Source organism: Rhincodon typus, chromosome 5 (assembly GCF_021869965.1).
Source record: "Rhincodon typus isolate 14 chromosome 5, sRhiTyp1.1, whole genome shotgun sequence".
NCBI classification, from domain to species: Eukaryota; Metazoa; Chordata; class Chondrichthyes; order Orectolobiformes; family Rhincodontidae; genus Rhincodon; species Rhincodon typus.
The window spans coordinates 34,960,105-34,986,768 of record NC_063336.1 but is presented as its reverse complement, the minus strand read 5'-3'; the positions used below and the strand labels follow the sequence as shown (position 1 = coordinate 34,986,768).

Here is a 26,664-nt window from a genome sequence, read left to right as displayed (position 1 = left end):
CAATATCCAGGCAAGGGTTGAGAGAGGTGGTGGAGAGATGAAATTGAGTGTCATCATAAAATAAAAACATTGCTGGAAAAACCCAACCGATCTGGTAGCACCTATGGCAATAGGAATAAAATTAATGTTTCAACTCCAACATGACTCTACTTTGGAGCAGTTCTAATTGTTCTCAAGACAAATCAGGTTGAACTCGACACAGTAACTTTGTTTCTACCTCCAAAGATGTGCCAGCCCTGTTGGTTTTTCTCTGGCACTTTCTACTTTTAGTGCAGATTGCCAGCATCCTTTGTTTTATTTGGGTGTTGAGTTGAGCTAGGGTCAACAGAGTTTAGCATTGCCACCTCTGGTTATGTTTTGGAGATGCCTCAGTATGTTACAATCTGTAAACCTCTTTAATTAAAGTTCACTAAAATAAATAATGGGGAGCTCTCCTTTGCTCCCTTTCGAATAGTGTTATTAAATTTACAATGTTCCTTGAGAGGGCAGCTTTAATAACTCACCTAAAAGAAAGATGCTACTCTGACAATGCAGAGTTCCTTGAATTCTGTGCTGTGGTGTCAGCCTAGTTTGTTTTTTGTTCGTGGAATGGAACTTGAGCCAGAAGGAAAGACACTAACAAGTGCAGTAAAAAAGAATCTTTTTAGGATTAGAGCCCATAACTTCTAGAGTTACTTAGCTGTAAGTAAAATGCATCTAGTGATAGTGGCAGGCTTTGATTTTTCATATTACTAATTTTATCAATTATAATATCCTGATTCTTAGGCTTGCTATAATATTAACGTTGTTTGAGAGTTTCTCTGCTATTAATAGTAGATTTCATTGTTGTGGCTCCTGGATCGCAGTCCTGCATGATTAGGACAGTAAAGCTCAAGTCTTGATTGAAGGAAGTGCTGTTTATGACAAATCCAGGAAAACATATAACACTGTGCCAAAATTTAGAGCAGGAAGTCATTTCTGAGTCAGAATTGCAGCAGTATGACTCACGTGAATAAGTTAAATGTTCAGTCTGGTTCTTTGCTTACTGCCGAATGTAGAACTTTAATCTGTGTATTGCACTTCCCTCTCTCTATTCGTCTCACGCTTGTAGATTTTAAAAAAAGGTTACCCGTTATGAAAAACTAGCACATTTATTTACCTTCCCGGAGGGGACGTTGCATTTTGGATTGAGCAGTGCCTTGCTTTCATGCTTAGTTGGCATCATCCTCAAACATAATCAGTAGATAGCTCCAGATACAACTGTGGCCCTGGGGATTAACATCTGTTTCTGATTTTGTATCCTGTAACAAGAAGGAGCTTGAGCTCTGTTGTGTGAATGCAACTACTTAATTAAGCGGAAATCAGGATCATCCGACCTAAGATATTAGACTTCCTCAGGCTTGAATCACCGTGTTGCTGATTTTTTCTTTTGTTATCAGTTTGTTTACATTCTACATTATAAGGAACGTAAAAAGCAGCATTTGTCGACATTGAACATTTTAAACTTTTTTCACAATGTTTACCAATAAAAGCGTGTATTTATATTGCATCTTAGACGTGATGAAGGAAGGTCAGCAATCTTGTGCATTAACTTTATTTCTTTCTACAGATGCTGACTGACCTTTGGGTATTTGCAGTATTTTCAATTTCCATTTTCAGCGTCCTCTGTATTTTTGTTTTGTAATATCTAATTATAATTGAACTAATTGTAATACTTCAAACACTTGGATTTCCCTCCTGATCAATGGTGACTCAGTAATTCGCTGATAGACCATATATAACTGGTATTGGTAGTTATTAAGTCTTGATAGCTTTCTTATAATGAGTAGTAATCTTATGATCTGTGTAACTTTACCCTGTAATTACAGACAAAATTCCACTCCATAAATTTGTTTAATGTTTGGAACTTATCTATACTTTGGCTTAACACATCAGAACCAAAACATAGAGACAGACTTTAACCAAGCTGAGATTGTATGAAACTAGGTATCAGGCACTTCTTATATAGCACATCCTCTTAAAGTCAGTTCAGCATCAACCTTCCTAAGTCAATAATATTGATGAAAAGTTACAAACCTAAAAGGTTAATGTTGCCAGATCTACTGACCTTTCCCATAATTTTCTTTTTCTATTTCCAAATCACTTCCTTAGATCAGATTCACTAAAGAAGTTTTCATTGAATGGGAAAAATTACAGGACTGGGGAGGATGCCATTGGCTCATTGTTCTGGTGCTGATATTTTCCTGTATGTAACTCCATTTCCCAGATCCATTAAATGTTGTTCCTTTTCAAATATTAACTTGTAAATAATGATATAGTTTGTACTTGGATAGCCACTTGTACTGAAGCATGTCATGAACCCTTCTTTTCTCCTACTGCTTAGAACCTTCCAGTGAGAATATTAGTTTATCTTCTAGCTGACCATTCAGTATTCTACCAGTCTCTGTTTGCTCACTCATGTACTGGTGGTTCCTCTCACACCAATTTCAGTTGGTTGTTGCTACTGTTCCCACTGTGTAGGAACAGTGGACATCATGCCCACCCTATTATATCTCTTCTATTTTACCCATACCACCTTATGAGCCTCAAGCACCTGACTTCATGCCTCTTAACTCTGATCTTTATTTTGGAGTGTCCACCTGCTGAATTTAAATTTCAAGTCCTAAGTCAGCATTCTTTTTAGGTAAATGCACCATGGCTATGCAACTAAAATAGTCAGTATAAGGTTGCAATGCAGATGAGCCATGACCAGTTGTATGACAAAAGCAACTTTTGGGGGCTAGATAGTCTACTTTGTTTTGACACTCCAATTTCATAGGTTACAAATAGTGGGTAAAGTAAAAAGAAAATCAGTTTTTTAAATATATAAACAAATATGTTATTTTTTTGGACCTTTTATAAAAGAGAAAATTGCTTTCTTTGTAGGGGAAACCAGTTGGCGACTGTGATTTTAATGTTCGATTGAGCTGTATTGAGAAGGAGATAATACAGCCACGGCATGAAAAAATGAAGAGTGGGCGGATTGACAAAACAAGGGAACCGTTCAGTGTTCGAAACAAGCCATTCTTTGACATTAATGCTGCAAGAAAGGTGAATAATTATATTCTTCCAATGATGTTTTATGATTCTGTTTTTATTTTATCTTTAATAGTTCAATTATATGTTTTAGGACAGGGCTTTGATCTTATGATGATGCTGAAGTACTTAATTTACAGGCAGTTGTTAGACTGCAAATTTTTTTTTTTTTTTTGCAGGTAACTCAAAGGTATGGAAACCTTTACCTCCACTGACAATTATCTTACCTGTGTGTAACAATGAGCTATTCCCAGCATTTGTCAGATTAATGCCGAATGGGCCAGTTATTTTTTACTATACAAACTTTTGATGTCCTGATGATGTCTTTTTCCTTACTTATGACATGATAGCGTCTTAGCAAGGCACATGCTAAGAGATGCAACAGCCATTGCAGCATGTCTTAGTGCTACACAAGGTTGCTGAAGAGTGTGTGCCATTATGTATATTAATATTTCCGCAAATTAAGACCTTCCGTTAGTTACACATGAACTTGAACTTGATTTTCAATTGGAAAAGTTTTTTGTTATAAATTTGTGCATACCTTGAAAACCCTTCAAATGTTTTATGATGCCTCAGTGATATGTGTTTCTTGAAGTTGCATAAGGCTGGAGTCTAAAATAAAAATCAAGTCAAACTTACCTGGATAAACTTTATGTTTTGATATGGTAATTATTTTTCCTTTATAAGAACTTGCACATGTTTTTTTTTCTTTTATATTATGCTAATTATTTCTGCAAAGCATTATGGACATGTAGGTCTGTGGAATCGTATACCTTATTAACAGTATTATGTAACATAATATTAAGCTATAACAATATTCAAAGCATTCAGCATTTCAGCACTCAGACAATGGCAGTAGAGTGAAATTTAGTTTGAAAAAGTGGATAGACAAGACATCTAACAAGCATAAGTCAGATTCAGGGGCTATGGTTCAGGGGTCAGATGTGTTTTTTAGTTCACTTGTAGGACATGGGTCTCGTTAGCCAGGCCCATTTGTTGCCCATCCCTAGATGCACTTGGGAAGGTGGTGGTGTACTGCCTTTTTGAACCATGGCATACCATGTGCAGTGGATAAACTCTCAAGCCTTTAGGGAGGGATTTCCAGGCTTTTGACCTCACAATACTGAAGGAATAGCAACATGCTTCCAAGTCAGGATTTGTTTGACTTGCAGGAGATCTTACAAGTGGAGGTGTTTCCCTGTATCTGCTTTCTTTTATTTTCTAGGTTTTACTTATGGATTTTGAAGGTGCTGCCTAAGGTTCTCTGGTGAATTTCTGCATTGCATCTTGTAGATGCTACGCACTGCTGCTACTGAGCAACAGTGGTGGAGGATGCAGATGTTTGTGGATGTGGTGACAATCAAAAAGGTCTTTGTCCTGGATTGTGTCGAGCTTCTTGAGTGCTGTTGAAGCTGCACTCTTCCAAAAATGGGGACTATACCATCACACCTGTCACTTGTGCCTTGTAGATGGTGGACAGGCTTTGGGAGTCAGATGGTGAATTGTTTGCTGTAATATTCCTAACTCTGAATTGCTGTTGTAGGCACTGTATTTATAGGGTGAGTCTAGTTTAATTTCTGGTCAATGATAACTCCCCAGGATATTGATAGTTGGAGATTCAGTGATGGTATGCCATTGGATGTTAAGCAGTGGTGGTTAGATTGTTTCTTAATGGAGATGGTTATTGCCTGGTATTTGCATGGCATAAATATTACTTACCACTTTTCAGACCAAGCCTGGATGTTTTCCATGTCTTGTTGAATTTAAATGTGGACTGTTTCAGTATCTGAGGAGTTGCAAACGGTGCAGAACATTATGCAATCATTGTTGAGCATTTTCACTTCTGGAAGGGAGGTCATTAATGAAGCAGCTGAAGATTGTTGGGCCTAGAACAGTAACCTGAGGAACTCCTGCTGAGATGTCTTAAAGTGGAGATAACCAGCCACCAGCTATCACAACCATCTTTCTATGTGCCAAGTATGATTTCCCCTGATTCGCATTGATTCCAGTTTTGCTAGGGTTCCTTCATGCGACACTCAGTCAAACGTGACCTTCACGTCAGGACACTTCACATTTAGCTGTTCTATTGAGGTTTGAAACAAGGCAGTATTGATGTCTGAAACTGTCACTAATGGAATCCAAACTGGGCATCAGTGAAGAGTTTTGCGAAACAGGTGCTCCTTGATAGTACTGTTGCTGACACCTTCTATCACTTTTTCTGATAATCGAGAGTAGAAGATGTGGTGGTAATTGGCCTGTTTGGATTTGTCCTGCTTTTTGAATAGAGGACACAATTGAGTAATTTTTCACATCCTGGGTAGATATGGCTGTATGGGAACAGCTAGAGGCGCAACAAGTTCTGAAGCACAAGTCTTCAGCACTGTTGCAGGAATGTTATTGAGGCCCGTAGCCTTTGCAGTCTCCAACTGTTTCTTGATATCAGGTGGAGTGAATCAAATTGGCTGAAGACTAGCACCTGTGATGCTGGGGACTTCTGGTGAAGTCTGAAAATGTGGTAATGCAAAACACGTCATGATGAAGGAGATTATTGAAAGACATGCGTTTAGATCATATCTTCCATGACCTTAGGAAGTTCTGATGTGTTTTGCAATCAATGAAATACTTTGGAAGTGTAATTATTTTGATATGTAAGAAATAAGCAGTTGCTTAATGTACAGCAATGTTCCTCAAAATGACAATGCAGTTATAACCAGAACATTTGTTTGTAGTTGAGGAATTAACATTGTCCAGGAGAACTCCCCTTTTACTCTGAACTACTGTCATGGAATCTTTAATGTACAGCTTTTCGAGACTGAGTAAAGGTAAATGGCTCAGAAGAATTGAGGAACTTATTATTTGATAATTGCTGAAGAGAATTGGATCACTGGAGGTTCTGAATATCTTATTTCAGTTTAGGGATGTATTTCCGTATGCTTCTAATCAAGTAGGCAAACCAATAAGTGTATTAAGAGACATGGGCTCGAGCTAGTCACTGATCTGGGCTGATGATACAGTCTGTCTTCCAGAGGTCTAATGAAAATATATGAATTGGAGTCAAATGTGGATGTTACAAATCGGTACCGTTGTATAAAATTGAAGAGTGACTTTGTAAGTGGAGAGTTGTATTTGGAGTAATACTGCAAACCCCTATAGAAGGAATTAATTTTATGTTGGGTTATGACCTGCCTGGTTCAAACATTTTAGCCTCTCTGAGGGCATTTGAATATTCAATGAAAGTATAAGAAACTGAGATACAATAGAAGCAGTGTATTGGAATGTGCTATGACTTGATCTAAGGGCCATAGAACAAAATAAGGAAGAGTGTATACAAAAATGGTTGACATGTAAATTCAGTTATCTGACACCATCTTTGAACATATAAATAAAAGAGAATGAGGCTGACCTGTTTGACCCACCATCTTTAACGGAAATGCAACAGGTAAATCCTAAGAACTGTATCAAACTATCTACTCAGAAATCAAATCACTTAAAAAAAAAACTCAGTACTGTTATTTAAATGTCAAAGTGCTTAAGAGCAACTGGAGGCTGCCTCAAGCAGCCAGACATCGGCAATAGACAAGCTAATGATAGTTCTATCTGAAAATCGTAACAAGATTTTACGAGTGGCTCACAAAATTCTAGTGGCATATTACCCTAGCAATTCAAGACCATGGTTGGAGGACTGGTTCAGAGGATTGGGCAAGCATGGTTCGTCACAAAATTTGATTCAACAAAGGGATATTGGCAAGTCTCATTGACTGACACAGCCAAGGAATACCAACATTTATAACCCCCAAATGTACATTATCAATGCAAGTTTATACTGCTTGGAATGAAAATGAATCAGCAACTTGAGAATGATTAGCCAACAGGCCATCAAAAGATTATGCCACTGGAAATATTGGCAGTTTTGTTGCATTCAGTCAATCCTGGGAGGACTATTTACAACAATTGGTTTGGTCAGGTGGATAAGCTAATTTGGTCATGAACTTTGCAAGAAATGAATTTTCCAAAGCAGCAGGAACTTGTTTGGCTACATATGATAAATTACCTACCACCAGTGCCACCAACCTTCCGAGATTTACTTGCTAATGTGTTCGTTGACTTGATTTTTGCGATGTGGAGGGATATGTGCCCAGAAGGTGGTTCATTTAGACAGAAACTGGTTCACTCCAAGGGAGGAGGTTTAACAACAGGGATGCTGTTATGAGCAGCCTAAGCAGTCAGGGCTGGGAAAATAATTCCTGAGTTGCATAGAAGAAAATGCCAGTTACAGGTGTGGAGCTATCGGAGAACAAAGACATCTTGCAAGGTTTGTTGACACATGGGTTTAAACAACCATCTCTGGTAGGAAGTGAGCGGAGTTAGCAGCCTGACAAAGGGTCTTGGGAGGAGACATTAACTAAAGAAAATAGCGTCAGGTATGTGCATAAATTTGCTGACAAGATGGCACTAAAACTGTGATAGTTGAACAAGAGCCCTTTGCTGAGGTTTCAGTGTCTGTAGGTTTGTTGTTGGGGTAAAAAGGTTGAATTTGTCTTTCTGATATTTGCAATAAAACTGAAATATTTCTCGTGTGATGTAACATTTGTTTCCTTCTTTGTGTGTTCAAGCTTTTATATTTTGTTAAAAGTACTTTGGCCATATCTTGTGAATATGTTCAGTAACCGACCTCCATAGTGAACAAAAAGTGAAATATAACTTGTGATTTATGAAGCCAGGTCTCGTTCTGGATATGACTCCCAGTGTTACTATCATCTGGGATCAAAGCAGTGAGGTTATTCTTTCTACTCTTATGAGTAGAAAAGCAAATTGTTTTGTAAGAGCCATGTAATTTCTACATGTTGATCTACATTTGAGACTTGAATATACTTGTTTATGGAATACATAGAAGCCAATGTAGGAGCAATTCAGAAGACTTTATAGTTGAGATCTTGCTGATGAATAGTTGCGTGTAAGTGAGGATTTGAAGATGTGTGTAGGTGGAACCATGGCCATTCATGAAGTGACTTTGGGCATTGAGAAGGAAACTGTTGCATGAGATTTGGTGACTGGATGAGAACAGACAAGACTGATCTAATCAAGGATGGTACTGTGATAACAGACTGGAGGGGGGAGAGATGAAAGATAGTTGAGTGTGTAGATTTATGTTAAAAACTGTGGAAAAATCAAGAACAACACAGTGGTTACACTTCGTAGATTTGTTTAGCATTTTTGTTAAGTGTATCAGCGTAATTGTCTTTTGGTATACCAGTTTGCACACGTCACTGCGGTCACCTGGAAATAGTTAAATGGAGTTTTGTGTAAGCTGATGATGGAATTTATAGACTAACACTTCACAATAATAAATGCAATTGTGACTTCCTGAAAATTACAATGTATTTCATTTTTATTTAGAAAAAAGAACATAAATCTGATAGTCCTAGCACTTAGAGAATTCTTGGCATTTTTGCAGGGGCTCCCACAAAGTGAATGACTGCCTTAAATGATAGATTCCAGTAACACTTTCTCTTCTCTTGAAATATTCATTTATAAGAAATTGCAGTACTTTCTAAAAATCTAATGAAGGCTTATCCTGTCTATTGGTTGAAGTAGCCACCTTGCCAGAATTCAGTGTAATATAGGTGGAAACTCATAAATTAGATATGTCTTTTTTTGATAATTTTAAATACATTTATCACCTACAAATGGCCTTGTTTGCTTTTTTAAACTTCTCTGGTAGTATCATTCTGTAAGATCCAATATTCCAAAATATAGGTCAAATTGATGTGAAAGTGATTTTATTATGAGCAAAAGATTATTTATAATACTACATGCATTGTACTCTCATGCTTGGAGGTCATTTAAAATAGTTTGTGTGATGTATGTGTAATTAATTTTGGCTTTGAGAAACAACCAGTTTTAGAATGCAATTTTAAACACATCAGAAATATTTTAACCTGATAATGAATGACTGTATTCATCTTAAGTAGAAAAGGGTCTACATTATTAAATCTTCTAGCTGCCATGAATTGTCATTTGCATGGCATGAGATATCATCAGTGTGGACTGATTATTGTGATTGAAGATTTTTACAATCGTGATGTAAGGTGTGTGATTCATGTATATTTGAATTTTTGTTTTAGTTTAGATTTGAGCTAGTTGCATGTGGTTTTGATCTAAGGTTTAACACTTAACATGCAAGTACTTCTGTAGCCTTTGAATTTTTTTTAAAAGGTGAGAGAGACAGTTTGTGATGTGTCATGGGGTTTTGTTTTCATCAGGAAAGGTTTTTTTAAATGTGCAAACAGAGTAAAACAGTTGTATATTTGGCATTGTTTGCAAGGTCAGTTTTTTTTTTCACTTGCTGAGGGGAAATGCCCATAGCTTAGGGAAAAAGAGCTTTTGAGTTTCAATTTGGCAGGTTTTGCAGAGGTCTTAGCTGAAGCTGTGTGTGTCAACAATTCCGCCTGAGAAGTGGGGATATTTGAGGAGTGTTGCGAAATGGGTCACTTCAGCATATGATGTTTAGCTTTAAAGTCCAGACCAAAATGTGGAGGTAAAAGTTATCAGATTTCATGCTGTCATATAATAGTAGAGCAGACTTGATGGGCTGAATGGCTTACTTCTGCTGCTTTGTCTTATGGTCTTAAAGAATGTTTGATTAAAACCCAGAAGGAATTATTTGAAGCTGTGAAAGTCTATACTCAGTTCTACAAAAGATTATCAAATTCTCAGGACAAGGAATTCAAGCATCTGTTAAATCATCTCTTTCCTATGATAGTGAAGGGACTTTTCTCTCTGGTGTTCGTACTGCAAAATAGTGCTGTCAGAATTATTGGGACTGTATTTCACTTGGTATTTCAAAATCTTTGAACTTGTGTTATATGTAACCAGTTTGGTTTATTCTATTTTATCCTCATTTCTTTCGTACAATAAACTTTTTTTTTGTTAAAACTAAATATGCAGCATTGAGTGCTTCTGTTTCAGCTAAGGACCACCTTGTTAAAGCCAAAATAAATGAAAATGAGATCTTTCAAGCCAGATTTCAGTCTGGGATCTGACCTGTAAGTAGTAACATCAGTTGGGCTCAATGCAATGTAGTCATCTGTGTATGTCACTAACATTTAAATTTATTTACACTGAGAATACTTTTTTGTGAAACATGATGTCAACTTTTAGAGGGAAGAAAGAAAATTTCCCTTTTTGGTCAAATTTTTATCAGTTCAAGTACTTCATGTTTAGGTAGTTTTGTCCATTTGTTGTAACATGATTTCACATGAGTAAATTGAGAGTGTACAACTGAAAAGTATTATAAAATTTACTCCAAAAGCTAAGGTGAAAAATGGTAACTCTTGGGAGTGACGCGGATGTGTAAACATGCAAACAGTATGTTCTTTTAATCCAATTTCAGTCACTTTTTTCTTATGGTATAGTATTGCCCTGTTTTGTCATGTTTAAGCCAATTATTTCCAAGTTTTTTGTTGTGTTTTCAACATAATTAAAGACAATATATTCATTTAAACAGTGACTGAGTTCACTTTATTGAAATGTCTACTGAAAAAGCATATTCATGTTAACTTTTAAAGTGGAATCTAATTTACTGTGTGTGCTCTATTTTGTGTAAATATAAATAATTTCCAAAGTAATTCTAAATCTCTTATGTGCTCTTACTAGAATAGAAAAAGATGAACTTGTATCATGCATGGTGTGTCCGGGGTGGGTACTCAGGAATTTGAGATAAATCGTATATTTGTAAAAATGTTTTTATGCAAGTCAAATGAAGTAAAACTGCACTAGTCAACTTGCATTACGTTTTCAACTTAATTGAACTAAGTCAGCCTTTGCAGTTTCCCCATGAGAAATGTAATCTAAAGTGTAGAAGAGATCAATTTAATTGATTTATAGTCTGATATTGTTACTACAATTTATGAAGCCTAAAAAATTTGATTTTATTTTCCCTTTTACATTATTTTGGGCCATTGTCGTTGTTCTGCATTTGCTTTCAGGAAATTTCTGCAAATGTTTCTCACTTCCACCATATGGATAAATAACACCTTTAAAAATATGCATCCCTGACTCATCCAGTTCAGTCTCTGCAAGTAACTAGTGAAAAGTATCCATGCATTTAGCTGAATACTGATTATTCTGTGTCTGCCATCAGCTCAGTTGGTAGAATCTCACCTCTGAGTCAGCAAGTTGTTACTCAAGCTCCAATGAAAGACTAGAGTAAGTAATGTGGGATAATACTTTGATATGGTCTTGCAGCACATGGGACGTTAAACTGATGCTTGTTCACTTGTTCAAGTGGACATAAAGATGGCATAGATGAGCAGGAGGTATTTTGTGTCCTTGCCAGCATTGATTTCTCAATGAACACCACCAAAATTAATTGCTTACGTACCTTATTGTATAAAATCCTCTGTTTTTTCCTATACTTTTTACACTTTCCCCATTTGAAGGTACAATCTAATGTCATTTTAAAAATAGACTCTTGCTTCAACATTATTTTTGTTAAAGAAAACCACTTCGTAGTATTGCATCTGATGTCCATTTTTTTTCTAACTTCCATTCAATTATCCTGCAATCATCTCAAATTCGTATCCACTTAATGCTGTCATGCTCTGCTTTAATTGATCTATTAGTATTTCCCTTATAATAATTATCTTTAATTTTTTGAGCTCCAGGGCAAGTGTTCTAATTTCTCATGTTTTCTTTGTAACTGTACTTCACATTTTTTGGTTACGTCAGCTGTAACCAGCACTGCATTTTCTGTTTATTTCAGTATATTCCCTAATAGGGAACACAAAATATGCATAATACTCCCAACTGTGATCTGTTACAAATTTCTACAAGTTTTTGTTTTGGTGTTCATTTACAGGGTGTGGACATCAGTGCCTAGGTCAGAACTTGTTGTCCATCCCTACTTGTCCCAGGTGTGTTGATAAGCTGCCACCTTGAACCAGTGTACACCATGTCGCATAGGTACACCCACAATGTTATTGGGAAGAGAAGTGAATGAAGGGTTAGTATTATGGACCAGACCAGACCCGACCCCTCAAAATATATTAAGAAGGTAGCCAAGACCCTAATGTTTTCTTATTTTGAAGGTAAATGTGAGGTGTTATATTCCAGATGCAATTTGATTGGTCAAACTACTTGACATTAAGCAAACACCATTTATTCAAACACTATTGTTAAAATACAACAAAAGAAAGAGGAACTTGGACTAACTTAACTTTATTGAAAAGCTTAACAAAATAATAGATGACTTTACTACCTACCAGTAACTGTTCAAAATAAGCAACATCCAGTTGGCAAAAAGGCAAATTCATAAACCGATTGTCTCACATGCAGTTCTCTAATCCAGGAAGAAAGAACATCAAAAGACAATTCGGAGAGAAAACTCGAGGGAGTGTAGCAGCTGGGAGAGATTCGCTGCCTTCCAAACTTGTTAAGACCCCAGCAACAACTGCTAAACTAAACAAAAAAACTAGAAATCCTGGTCTGTGAGAGCTGGCCACAACCATCCAGGCTGCTTCTATTGCTCTAATTTTTAAAAAATCCCAAGGCATCTCAAGCTGTTTACATTACCACGGATTGCTCAGCACCTCTTGTGCAGTCTCTCTCTTGGAAGAAACCAGGACAAAATGCACCTCTTAAAGCCATAGCATCGTTTTGTTAGGAAGTACAACAATACTTCCTTAACTTTGTATTCTATACCTCTGTACAAAACCAAGTAATTTACTTGCCTTTTTATTAATATTGTTATCAGATGAGCTGGGGTCACGGCTCCATTTTTCGTTAACCTTCTCTTGGTCAGCTGCCATCTTGCCTTTATTTTTCAGTTTTAGCATGCAGCTACCGTACTTCAATTAGACCTAGCTAATCAGGTCAGAAATGAAGGGAAGTCAATTCCAATGTTTCCTTGAGTGAAAGAGGGTGTCGTTTCATTATCTACTACTACCCCCAAAAAGTCGTTAATACATAACAATAAAAACAGACGAAGATAAACGTTTTTGCTCAGTGAGTAGTTAAGGTATGGAATGCACTGCTCGGATGTATGGTGAATAAAAGGTTCAATTGAAGCATTCAGGATGGCATCGGATAATTATTTGGATAAAAATAATGTTCAAGGGTATGGGGAGAAAGCAAGCAATTGCCACTAAGTAATGATACTTGTTTTGAATGAGCCAGTGCAGGCATAATGGGCTGAGTGGCCTCCTGCTTAGTAACACTTCTGTGATCCTGTGCAGGTTGGGAAGGCATGTCTAGTAATATAGGAAGGTAAAGGCAGTTGCCATTTACGGTATTTTTTAAAGAGTCTTTGAGCTCTAGGAGTGAAACCTGAGTTCCAACTATTTAACTGTTGTCCTGTTTTGTCAGGAATTGTGAAGTTTGAAAATACCCTTGATTTCTTAGCTAACAGTATTTTTTTTCCAAGTTTCCCATTACTGGTACGGTTTGAGGCTGAGAGAGAGAAGAGCTTCGTTAGTGCTTGCTCTTATCAGTCAATGTTACTTTCTACTTCGTTGCTCAGTGCAAACTACTGAAATATGGTTCATTTTTAGATTCCAAGTCAAACTCCATTGTTTTTTATTCAAACCAAGCACTGCACAGGTAACCTCCTCATTTCCAGCATGTGACGTTATCACATGTAAAGTAGGAGATGCAAATTTCTTGACGGCTGACTGAGTTTTGGTTAAAACAATTAAATGTTAATTCAGAAGCAGCCCATTTCCTATATTTCATGTGGTTGCCTCAAGCTGGTCAGGTGGTCACTAACTATTTTAGGTCAGCAGTTTCCTTTTCAAAAATTACCTTTAGTTCACAAAAGTCTTGGCTGTTAAAGTCAAATGGTAGACGTTGACTATTAATAATCTATTTTCACTATGATTGTAACAATGTTATTGTCCGTGTACCTTTATACCAAGGCCCTACTGACTTTCCATTTAAATCCTTCCTCTGAAGCGTACTTCTTTACCATTTATTTGCAACATCCTCTTAGCCTATTAATGCATTTTTGCAGGTTTTTAGTTTATCAACATTTATTAAATTTACCAAATTGGTGTCAGTGGCAAATTTTAATATCATTACCTTAATTCCTAATTTGTTTCTTTTTTTTTTGAGTGATTGTACTATAGAAAGCAGCCAAAATGTGTCATTCGCCCCATCTTTCCAATCTGAAATTTCAATTTAACCCTTTGCTTCTTAGCTTCCAATTATCTCTTGTCACATTTCCACAATACTGTAAATTCCATTGGTGACAGTCTTGTCATTGCCCATAAAAATAATTAATTGGCCTATGCACTCTGTATTTTTATTTTATAAAGGAATTGCATGGAGTGCTGGGCATGTTTCTCTCAAGATAACTTCCAACAAAGGAGGTAACTTCTTTGTGGTTTCAGAACAGACAGGCATGAAACATCCGGAACATTACTTGAAAATATAAGTAGGTTTTCTAGGTGCAAAAGAAAATGGCTACAAGTTTAGTTGGCACCATGAAGTTAGAATGTTGAATAAGGGTTTTCAGTAAGCCAGTGATAAATGGTATGTTCACAGGATAGCAGTCATTTCCTTCACTGTGTTTCAATCACCTTAGTTCCAATCCATAATGTTATCAGTGGCCACATCAAATCCATCATCAAAACTACCAATTCTACCTGGAGAGGTGGTTAACACCTTGCATCACAAGAGGACTCGGCAAAGCAGTCTGGAATTAGCAGCACAAGGCGATCTCGCTCACACTTAGGATTCCTACAGTGTGGAAACAGGCCTCTTCGGTCCAACAAGTCCACACCGACCCTCGGAGCATCCCACCCAGACCGGTCACCCGAATCTACACATCCCTGAACAGGACGGGCAATTTAGCATGGCCAATCCACCTAGCCTGCACATCTTTGGACAGTGGGAGGAAACCAGAATACCTGGAGGAAACCCACGCAGACATGGGGAGAATTTGCAAACTCCACACAGACAGTCGCCCGAGAGTCGAATCAAACCGGGTCCCTGGTGCTGTAAGGCAGTAGTGCTAACCACTGAGCCACCGTGCCGCGCTTTCCTGTTCTCCAAAAAATCCCTGCCTAAAACCACTAGTCAACTCAGCCAGTTAAAAGAGATCAGTTTGTTTTACCTGCCAGATTATATCTCTTCTTTGCAGATGCTTTACTACATGTTTATATGCAAAATCCAGAAACTCCCTTTTAAACAGCTAAGACACAGAAAATCCTTCAGTCCTGTAACATTTTTAATTATAAAAATTTGTTTAAGAATACATGGTTTGTTTCTTGTTACCTATTTGGAATCAGAGCCTTGATTCTGCTTTGGAGCTCATTATTTTGTGCGTCCCTGTTCTTGAAGCAGTTGCTCAATACAAGCCCAGAGAACCCTGGATGTCCAGGAATATTTAGGACTGGAAAAAAGGGAAAAGTGGTATTAATAACTGGTACCAAGGCAATAAAACACCAAAGGTTCCATAGGAAGTGCAGGGGGTAGCTCACGAAAACAGTGAGGAGAGCAAAGAAGGGCATGAGAAAATGCTGATGGGTGAGATTAGGGAGCATTTCAAAATATTCTGCAAATATAAGAAGAGAATAACCAGGGACAGAGTAGGGCCCATTAGGGACCAAGAGTGCAATGTGCGCATAAACCAGAGGACATTGGTTAAGTGAGTACTTCACATTTGTCTTTACTTGAGCGAATGAGGATGCAAGTATAGAGTTGGAGAAGACCATTCAGTCCATCAAGTCTGCTCCACCATTCAGTGAGATCTTACCTGATCTGATAGTCCTCAACTCCACTTCCCTGCCTTTTCCCCATAACTTGGGTTTTCTTACTGATTAAAAGTCCGTTTACTACCCTTTGAGAAAAAAATCCACCTCATCTCAGTCTTAGATGTACAACCCCTTTATCCTGAGCCACTGCCAAAAGAAAACTGGGCAATAGGCTGTTGAGCAGATTGATACAACAAGTGAGGAAGTATTGGAGGTTTTGGCGGATTTAAAACTGGATGAATTCCATTTCCGGATGCATTGTATCCCAGATTGTTGTGGGAGCAAGGGAGAAGGTAACATGGCCCTGACCCAACTGTTTAAATCATCTGTGACCACTGGAAATGCCAGATGACTGGAGAACAGCTAATGTGATTCCACTTTACAAGAAGGGTGGTAGAGCTGGGACGAGGAACTGCAGTCAGTTGAGTATAAAGTCAGCAGTAGGGAAACTATTGGAGAAAATTCATCCCTTCTTAGAGGCAAAGTTTGATCAGGAATACCCAACATGGCTTTGTCAGAGGGAGGTCACGCCTAACCAGTCTGGTGGAATTTTCTGAGGAGGTAATCAAGTGTACAGATGAGGGTAAGGCGGTTGATGTACTTTGTATGGATTTCAGCAAGTCCTTTGACAAAGTCCCACATGGGAAACTGACAAGTTTAAAAACTCATAGAATCCTCAAAGGTAACTTGGCAAGATGGATCCAAAATTTGCTTAGTGGCCAGAGGACAGGGGATGGTAGTAGAAGGTGATTTGTGCAATTGGAGCCTAGTGTGCAGTGCTGTACCTCAGGGATCAGTGCTTGTTGTTTATGATATTCATAAATGCTTATAAATGCATGAGAATGTGGGAGGGATGATAAGTAAGTTTATGGATGACTCAAAGATTGACAGTGAGGAGGTTGCAGGAAGTTGCAAACTGTTTGGTCAGATGGACAGATCAATTGCAGATGGAACTTAACCCTGATAAATGTGAAATGATACACTTTGGAAGAAAGAAGAGATGAGTACTCTATGAATGGAAAGACACTAGGAAGCTCAGGAACAGAACAATTTTGGGGTGCTTGTCCACAGATCCCTGAAGGTGGCAGGACAGGTTAATAAGGTAGTTTAAGAAGGTATACAGGATGCTTGCTTGTCTCAGTTGTGGCATAGATTATAAGAGTAGGGAGGGCATGTTGGGACTGTACAGAAGTTTAGTTAGGCCACAGTTGGGGTACTGTGTACAGTTCTGCTCACCACATTATATAGGAAGGATGTGACTGTCCTGGAGGGGGTGCAAAGAAGATTCACCAGGATGTTGCCTAGGCTGGAGCATTTCATCTAGGAAGAGGGGCTGGATAAGCTTGGGTTGTTTTCATTTGAAGCAGAGAAGATTGAGGGAGAACCTATTAGAGATGTTTAGAAGATTGAGGGGTATGGACAGGGTGAATAGAAAGCATCTGTTCCTCTGAGTTGAAGAGTCAGTAACAAGGAAACATAATTTTAAAGTGAAAGGCAGGAAGGTTAGAGGGGATTTGAGAAAGGTCATTTTCACCCAGAGGATGATGGAGTTTTGGAATGCACTGCCTGGGAGGGTAGTTGAGGCAGGAAACTTTAAAACCTTTAAAAAATATTTGGATGAGCACTTGAAGTGTCATGACATTCAAGGTTATGAGCAAAGTGCAGGAAAGTATTTTTGGTGGTTCAGACTTGATGGGCTGAAGGGCTTCTTCTCTACTGCATGATTCCTTGAGGTGCTTGTTTGATTTGTCTACCATTGCTTTGCATTATAGCCTGTGCCTTCATCCTTTAACAGCTGTATGCTTAATTTATTAACTTGGTGATGGAATGCCCATGTTGCACAATGTTTCTGTTAATGTTCTGTCATATATGAATTTTTTGTAATCATCTCCCTAGCTTTCCTATTTTTATTTTTTTCATTTTCATCATTTGTTGTATAAATAGTAAATGGCTGTTCAATATCAAATCTGATCTAATCTCTCTGCCCAATCAAGTTGTCAGAATTCTTTGGTTGTCCTTTTCCTTTATCTTGTTTGTTTCATACTTTTCCATTATGTTTAAGTACTACTTATTTCTGATATACACTTCTACAGTCCAATTTTCCCACAGTTGAATCAGATCAATAGGTCTGTCTTTACTTTGCTGTGATTTATTTTGTTTATCTTTCTTTAAAACTTTATTTTTGCCCTTCTCTTTTTTTTCCTTTCTGATATTGAATTCAATGATTTAATGATGAAAAGCATTTTAGGTTGCTATATTTTGTACTGTATTAAAAGGTAAAGTCAGGTTGCCATAGTCCTCGTGGACCGCAGGGCTGCTCTCTCATTACAGGGGTATGACTGTTGTTCGTTTAACATGAGACCCACCACGCCTTGGGCAAGGCAAGAAGTTGAGAAGGAGAGTCCTTCCTCTGCACTTAGCTGGTGTGGGAATTAGTGTTGGCATTACTGTGTTTCAAACCACCCATGTAACCAACTGAGCTAATTGATCAACCATATTATTTAGAAACCAAAAGAACTGCAAATGCTGTAAATCAGGAACAAAAACAAAGTTGCTGGGCTTTTCCAGCAACTTTGTTTTTGTTCCATATTATTTAGAACCAGATCAAGAAATGTTTGTTTTCCTGTTGGCATTGCAATATATTGACTGAGAGAACAGTCCACAATACATTGCAATTAAAAAGGATTGGGTTTTACCACAAAATTTCCCTTTGTCAGTCTTTTTTTTAAAAGTCCTACAATTGTAGCCCAGTTATTCACATACCTCCCTTAATTTGTTTGTAAGTTTCATTTTTCCTTCCACTACTTGGGTAGCCACTAAACATTCTTGTGCTTTATTCCTATGATTTTTGTCTAATTAAAATTGGTTTTATACACAGAAATATTTAATTGCTGTTGTTTTCCAACTGCTACCTTGTTTTACCAATTAATACTCCCAGCTTTGAGGTGAAGCCCAGTGGGGTGAACCGCAGTGTGCACCCGTCTGCTCTATCTGCTTTCTTTTTCTCTCTTTCTCTGCTTTAGGAGGACTGTAATGCTGAATTTTTAGCTTTATTTCTTTATTTTTCTAATTTATAGCTAAGATTTTGTACATGGGCATCTTGGTATTTAAGATGGTGCTGGAAATAACAACGTTGTACACTTTTCACTGTACTCGTATATCCTTGTACTTGAGTACATGTGATAATAAAACCTGATTCTAATTCTAAATAGGATTCCATAAGGTATAAAACACAAGCAAGCTGTTTAGACTCACTCTGTCTGCTTGCACTTATTTCAGTTGAGCTTCCTCGCATCTAAATCTATTGTTGTAACTCCAAATTCCTTTTATTATTTGTTCATAGGATAAGCTTGGCTAATATTTATTGCTCATCCCTAATTAGCTTCTTGAACGACTGCAGGCCTTGGGTGTAGTGGTACCCACATTGCTGTTCGGTAGGGAGTTCCAAGATTTTGACCCAGTGACAGTGAAGGAACAGTGATATAGTTCCAAGTCAGGATTTGTGTGAGGGGATTTGCTGGTGGTGGTGCTTCCATGTATTTGCTCTGCTCCCCTTGCCCTTCTAGATAAAAATTCTTGTGGGCTTGGAAAGTGCTGTCTAATGAGGCTTGGTGAATTTTTACAGTGAGCGCATTACTCTTTCAAGAATTGCAGCCATCTATGGCAAAACCAGCATTTTTTGCACACTTCTCATTTCCTTGAGAAAGTGGGGATGAGCCATTTTCTTGAATAACTTGAACTCATGCAAAATAGTTACATTCACAATGTTGTCAGGTATTTAATTCCAGTAGTTTGACCCAATGACGATTCAAAAATGATATATATTTTCAAGTCCGTATGGTGAGTGACTTGGAAGGGAGCTTACAGGTGGTGATATTCCACAAACTTTTTGCCCTTGTAGTGTTGGAGGCCACAGATTTAGTGACCTAACAAATGATCTGTGTAGGTTTAGCACTCCCTCATTGCTTTTATATTCCATGCAATTTAATAAAATCCTGTATTTTAACATTGGTATATTGCAACATCTGAAATGCTCACTGCTCAGAACTGGCACCCGTGGCCCAAGAATATGGACATTTATCTAGTTATGCATTCAACTCATCAATTTGGTTGTTTGTTTTCTGGATAGAGGATGGCAGTAATAGTATTTCTGAGAGAAACTGTGAACTCCTACTGCGTGTAATCTAATTTGCATCAATCTAATGACAATTGAACAGTGAAATACTATTTGTGAAGGCAATGTGAATTACTGTAAATCCCAGTAAAATTAGTGGAGTTAGTGAAATTATTACAGCACCATGAATAATGCTTGTGTCAATAGTTGTAGTATATCACTGGTGAGGAATATACTGAGATATTCTGAAAAAAATGCAATAAAAAGTTTTTTTTTGATTGCTCCTGAAAAGCATGTCACAAGGTACTTGAAGCAACAGGAAATAGTTCTGGTCACCAGGTAGGCATCAGCAAAATGTTGAGAGAGCGATGAAGTAATGCAGTTCTTTCGGTTTTTAGTTGGTATTTAACTCACTGCCACATCTCTTCAAGGCATGCCCACCTTGAAGAAGTTCTGTTCCTCTCTGACATTTTCCCAGCCACCATCAGTTCTGAGGGAGGGTCACTGGACCCAAAACGTTAACTCTGTTTTTTCCTTCACAGATGCTGCCAGACCTGCTGAGCTTTTCCAGCAAATTTGTTTTTATTCCTGATTTACAGCATCTGCAGTTCTTTCAGTTTTTATTAAGTAACGAAATATGTTTGCTATCGTATTTTTTTTGTTTTGGTATCTGCCTTGACTGCACCACCTGACTACCTAATCTGATAACTTGAAATCAGCTAAGTAACTAATCAATCAAACCTTTCTTCCTTCACCATTGCAATTTCAAATAATTGTAACCTCTCTGATCATCCTTTTCCGTTATATCGTGCCTTGCCAAGTGTGAGAACCCTCGCTGACTTTTCGTTATTTTAGTTTTCTTTTATCTGTTTTGAATTGTGAGCTGGAAATGACTTGCGAACTTTAGGACAGCTTGTGGTAAAAGGAACAGATCAAACAAGTTTTGTTTGTGAAGCCAGGCCTGGATGCTACTTGCAGGCTGATTCTTGATTAAAGGGGTTCCAACAGACCCAGCAATGCTGGGGAGAGCATTGTGTTTAAACAGCAGAATTTGGCTATTAGCAAGGAATTGATTTTGGGAATTGGTTTTGTCAAATCTGGAAGAGACCCTGTGTTCAAGTATATGACCAATATGAATGGTGATTTGAGGCCTCCGGAAGAGCCTTTCCGGACAGAAGCAGAACCACAGTGTTTTCTTGAATTATATTTTGTGGGAGATGGTACTCGGCTGCTGCTGAGACAGCATGAACATTTGAAAGCTCCCTGCCTATCCTGCTACACCAGCTTCATGACGGCCAAAGAGTAGAGAGCTGAGTTAGAAGTATTGATACCTTTGCCTGGGTGAACAGAGAAGGTGACAGCAAAGCAACCAAGGAGTCCAAATTTATGCCTGTGAAACAGATTGAGAAATCCATTTAAATAATCTGATCAGTTTTGCTGTTTTCTTTTGTTTATTCCTTAACTGTCTGCTTGTCTGTCTTTTGAGTGAATGGGGCTGAAAATAAATGTTTTTGGTTGAAAGCATAGATATTAATCAGCTCAACGTTGTTTAATTTTCTTTCTGCCAAAGTTATTGTGTATTTAATATATTAAGTATTTTGTTAAGATACAAAATTGGCATCTGGAAATTAATTATTCGCAAAGTCTGGGATAGATGATTCAAAAGGCTGGCTAGGAGCCAGTGTAGTGACTTTTTGGGAATCTTTGATTTAGTTTTGCTGTTTTGCGAATACAGAGGCAGAAAGGCTGATTTAGTTTGGCTGTCTGTCTCCATGCTGTAACAAGAAGTATATCTCTAGTAAGTAAAATATTTCATGAGCTGATAATGATCTCAAAGATAAAGTTCTAAATTGGAGTAGGGCCAATTTTGATGGTACTAGGCAAGAACTTGCAAAAGTTGATTGGGTGAGGCTAATCACAGGCGAAGTTGGAATGTAGGAGGCCTTCAAAAATGAGATAACGAGATTCCAGAGGCAGTATGTTCCTGTTAGTATGAAGGGCAAGGCTGGTAGGTGTAGGGAATGGTGGATGACTGGAGAAATTGAAGCTCTGGCCAAGCGAAAGAAGGAGGCATATGTCAGGTATAGACAACTGGGGTCAAATAAATCCCTAGAGGAGTACAAGGGTAGTAGGAGTATACTCCAGAGGGAAATCAGGAGGGTAAAAAGGGGACATGAGCTATCTTTTGGCAAATAGGGTTAAGGAGGATCTCAAGAGATTCTACAAATACGTTAGGGACAGAAGAGTAACTAGGGAGAGAATAGGGCTCCTTAAAGATCAATAAGGAAGTCCATGCGTGAAACAGCAGGAGATGAGTGAGATTCTAAATGAATATTTGTTGCTAGTGTTTACTGTGGAGAAGGGTATGGAAGCTAGAGAACTTGGAGAAGTAAACAATGATATCTTGAAAAGTGTCCAGAGGAGAAGGTACTGGATATCTTAAAAACGCATAAAGGTGGATAAATGCCTGGGGCTTGTATTTCCAGAACTTTGTGGGAAGCTAGGGAAGTTATTGCTGCCCACCATCTCTCCACCCCTTCCCCCCCCGACTCCACCCTGTTTTTGCTGAGATATTTGTATTGTCAACGAGATGAGATGCTGGAAGATGGCTGCTGTGGTGTCATTGTTTAAGAAAGGTGGTAAGGAAAAGGCAAGGAACTATAGACTGGTGAGCCTGACATCAGTGGTCGGTAGGTTGTTGGAGGGGATTCTGAGGGACAGGATTTACATGCATTTGGAAAGGCAAGGACTGATTAGGAATAGTCAACATAGCTTAGTGCATGGGAAATCGTGTCTTACTAACTTGATTGAGTTTTTGAAGAAGTGACAAAGAAGACTGTTGAAGGCAGAGCAGTGGATATTGTCTATATGGACTTCAGCAAAGTGTTCAACAAGGTTCTACGTGGTAGACTGGTTAACAAGTTAAGATTACATGGAATCCAGGGAGTGCTAGCCATTTGGATACAAAATTGGCTTGAAGGTAAGAGACAGAGGGTAGTGATGCAGGGTTATTTTTCAGACTTGGAGGCCTTTGACCATCAGTGTGCTATAAGGATTGGTGCTGGGTCTGCTGCTTTTTGTCATTTGTATAAATGATTTGGATGTGAATACAGAAGGATTTGTTAGTAAGTTTGCAGATGGCACCAAATTTGGAGGTATCGTGGACGGTGAATAAAACGGGACTTTGATCAGATGGGCTGATGGGCCAAGAAGTGGCAGGTGGAGTTTAATTTAGATAAATGTGAGGTGTTGCATTATGGTAAGGCAAACCAGCGCAGGACTTGTATACTTAATGCTAGGGTCCTGGGGAGTATTGGCAAACAGAGACCTTGGGGTGCAGGTTCATAGTTCCTTGAAGGTGGAGTTGCAGGTAGACAAAGTAGTGAAGAAGAGACAAAAATAGAAATCGCTGGAAAAGCTCAGCAGGTCTGGCAGCATCTGTGCTTTCCAGCAATTTCTGTTTTTGTCTCTGATTTACAGCATTTGCAGTTGTTTCGGTTTTTATTAGGGTAGCGAAGAAGGCGTTTAGTACGCTTGGCTTTATTGTTCAGATCATTGAGTATAAGGGTTGGGATGTCATGTTGCAGCTGTACAGGACATTGGGTAAGCCGCTTTTGGAATACTGTGTTCAATTCTAGTCTCCCTGCTATAGGAAATATGTAGTTAAACTAGCAAGGGTGCATAAAAGAATCAGTGATCATGCTGGGGTACGGAGGGTTTGAGTACAGGGAGAGGCTAAATGTGCTGAATTTTCCCTGTAGCCTCGGAGTTTATACAATTTTATAAAATCATAAGGGGCCTGGACAGGGTGGATAGTCAAAATCTTTTCCCCGGGGGTTAGGCAAGTCCAAAATTATGGGCATAGGTTTAAGGTGAGAGGGGTAAGATTTAAAAGAGGCATAAGGACTAACTTTTTCACACAGACTGTGGTGTGTGTATGGAATGAGCTGCCAGAGAAAGTGGTGGAGGCTGGTACAATTGCAACATTTAAAAGGCATCTGAAGGGTATATGAGTAGGAAGGGTTTAGGAGGATATGGGCCAAATGCTGGCAAATGGGACTGGATTAATTTAGGAAATCCCATTGTTATGGATAGTAGTAGCACTTGCCAAAGCTGTGGCTACTTTATGGAGAGACAAACAGGAGGCTGGAAGAACACAACAAGCCATGCAGCATCTGGAGGAAAGGAGCGGTCAATGTTTCAGGTATTACGGTGTTACGGTAAGGTGGCTCAGTGGTTAGCACTGCTGCCTCACAGCTCCAGGGTCCTGGGTTCGATTCCACCCTCGAGCAACTGTCTGTGTGGAGTTTGCACATTCTCACCGTGTCGACGTGGGTTTTCTCCGGGTGCTCCGGTTTCCTCCCACAGTCCAAAGATGTGCAGGTTAGGTGGATTGGCCATGTTAAATTGCCCATAGTGTTCAGGGATGGGTCTGGGTGGGATGCTCTGAGGGTCAGTGTGGACTTGTTGGGCCGAAGGGCCTGTTTCCACGCTGTAGGGATTCTATGAAATGTCCTTCTTCAGGTCTCCCTGGATTCCAGCATTTGCAGTTTTTTTTTTTTTGTCTGTAGCTACTTTATCTTGGAATTTTAAAACAAAAAAAAAACTTACTGAATTTAGTTTTAAATAAAAGCTTTTCATTTCAGTGCCATGGATGTTCCATTTGGCCGATAGTCTCTTGTTGCCTTCTCCATGGCAATGCCTCAGCTAATTAAAGTGGACTAAGACCATAAATAATAGGAATAGGAGTAGGCTGTTTGGCCCCTTGAGACTGCTCCTCCATTCAATTGGATCATGGCTGATCCAACATTGCTCACATCCATTTTCTTGGACTTGCCCTTGATCTCCTCTTAATTAAGAATCTATCTATCTCAGCTTCAAATATACATAAAAACTGTTCTCCCTGTGGCAAGGAGTTCCAAAGATTCTCAGCCCTCAGAAGAAATTCTTGTTCATCTCCATCTTGAATTGGTGGCTCCTTGTTCAGAAACGATGTCCTCTGGTCTGAGATTCTCACTCAAAGGGAAACATCCTTGCCACATTTACTCTGTCATGCTCCTTAAGAATGTGATACATTTCAGTGAAATCACCTCTGATTCTTTTAAATTCTAATGTATTGAGTCCCAGCCTGTTTAATCTGTGCTCGTATGACAATCCCTCCGTACCAGTGATCATTCTAGTGGACCTTCTCTGAAATACCTTCAATGAAATGATATCTTTCCTTAAATAGGGGGACTAAAACTGCTCACAGTATTCCAAATGTGATCTCTCCAGCACCTTGTACAGTTGCAGTAAGACTTTTACATTCCAACCCCCTTGAAATGAGGGTATGTAAACCAAAAGAACTGCAGATGCTGGAAATCAGAAACAAATAAAGAAATTGCTAGAAAAGCTCAGCAGGTCTGGTAGCGTGGAGAGAAATCGGAGTTAACGTTTTGGATCCGGTGACCCTTACTCAGAATCTGAGGAACAGATGCTGCCAGACCTGCTGAGTTTTTCCAACAATTTCTTTGTTCCATGAGTCTTCCTGATTATCTGCTGGACCTATGTGCTAGTTTTCTGTGTCTCATGTATAAGTAACCCAAAGTCCCTTTTTATGTTCAGCTTTCTGCACCTTTTCTCCACTTAAATAATACTTTTCTTTTGTTCTCCTTTACAAAAATGAACAACATCACATTTTCCCACATTGTACTCCATTTGCCAACCTTTTGCCCACTTAATTAACCTATCAATAGTTTTTTGTAAACTCTTTCAGTCCCTCTGTCACAACTTGCCTCAGTTGTCTGCAAATTTGACTACAGTAAATTTGCGTCCTTCTTCCAAGCGCTGAATATAGATATTGTGAACAGCTGCAGTCCCAATACTGATCTCTGTGGAACACACTAGTTACATGTTGCCTACCTGAGAAAGAACCCCTCAACCCTACTTGCTGTTTCTTGCCCATGAGCCAGTTCTCTATCCATGCCAGTTTACCACCCCCAATGTCATGGGTTCTTATCTGATCACTTAATCTTTTGTGAGGTACCTGATGTATGGCTAGACATTCAGTCAGCACCCTGTTCTTCTGTGATATAAATATATAAATTGTTGTGATTGTTTGAACTTTGGCATTCATCAAGTGAATGTAGGATGCAAGCCTCTAGTAACATCACTCTCTAGGATCATAGAATCCCTACAGTGTGGAAAGAGGCCATTCAGTGCATTGAGTCTGTATGGACCCTCCGAAGAGTATCCCACCCAGACCCTGCATTTCCCATGGCTAACCCACCGAGCCTGCACATCCTTGGACGCTATGGGGCAATTTAACATGGCCAGTTGACTTAACCTGCACATCTTTAGACTGTGGGAGGAAACTGGAGCACCTGGCAGAAACCCACACTGACATGGCTAGAATGTGCAAACTCCACTCAGACAGTCACCCGAGGCTTGAATCAAAGTCATGATCCTGGCACTGTGAGGCAGCAGTGCTAACCATTGAGCCACTGGTCTTTTAAATATTCAGCAATAGTTCTCTACAACCAGCAATTGTTTGTAAAACAGTTATTTTCCTATATTCCAATCGTAATAGAGTCATAGAGTCATACAGCACAGAAACAGACTCTTTGGCCCAACCAGTCCATGCCGAACATAATCCCAAACTAAGGTAGTCCCACCTGCCTGCTCCTGGCCCATATCCCTCCAAACCTTTCTTATTCATATATCTATCCAAACGTCCTTTAAACGTTGTAATTGTACCCGCATCCA

The 26,664-nt window shown here is 38.8% G+C and overlaps 1 protein-coding gene across 1 annotated transcript in view; it reads left to right on the top strand.

Annotated features, from left to right (window-relative positions):
- The window catches only part of rngtt (RNA guanylyltransferase and 5'-phosphatase), a 261,175-nt gene that overhangs the window by 29,206 nt on the left and 205,305 nt on the right, over positions 1 to 26,664 (top strand). The window contains exon 4 of the mRNA XM_048596726.1: positions 2,905 to 3,069. Within this exon, the coding sequence (XP_048452683.1) occupies positions 2,905 to 3,069 (165 nt within the window). The remainder of the gene's footprint in view (positions 1 to 2,904; positions 3,070 to 26,664) is intronic.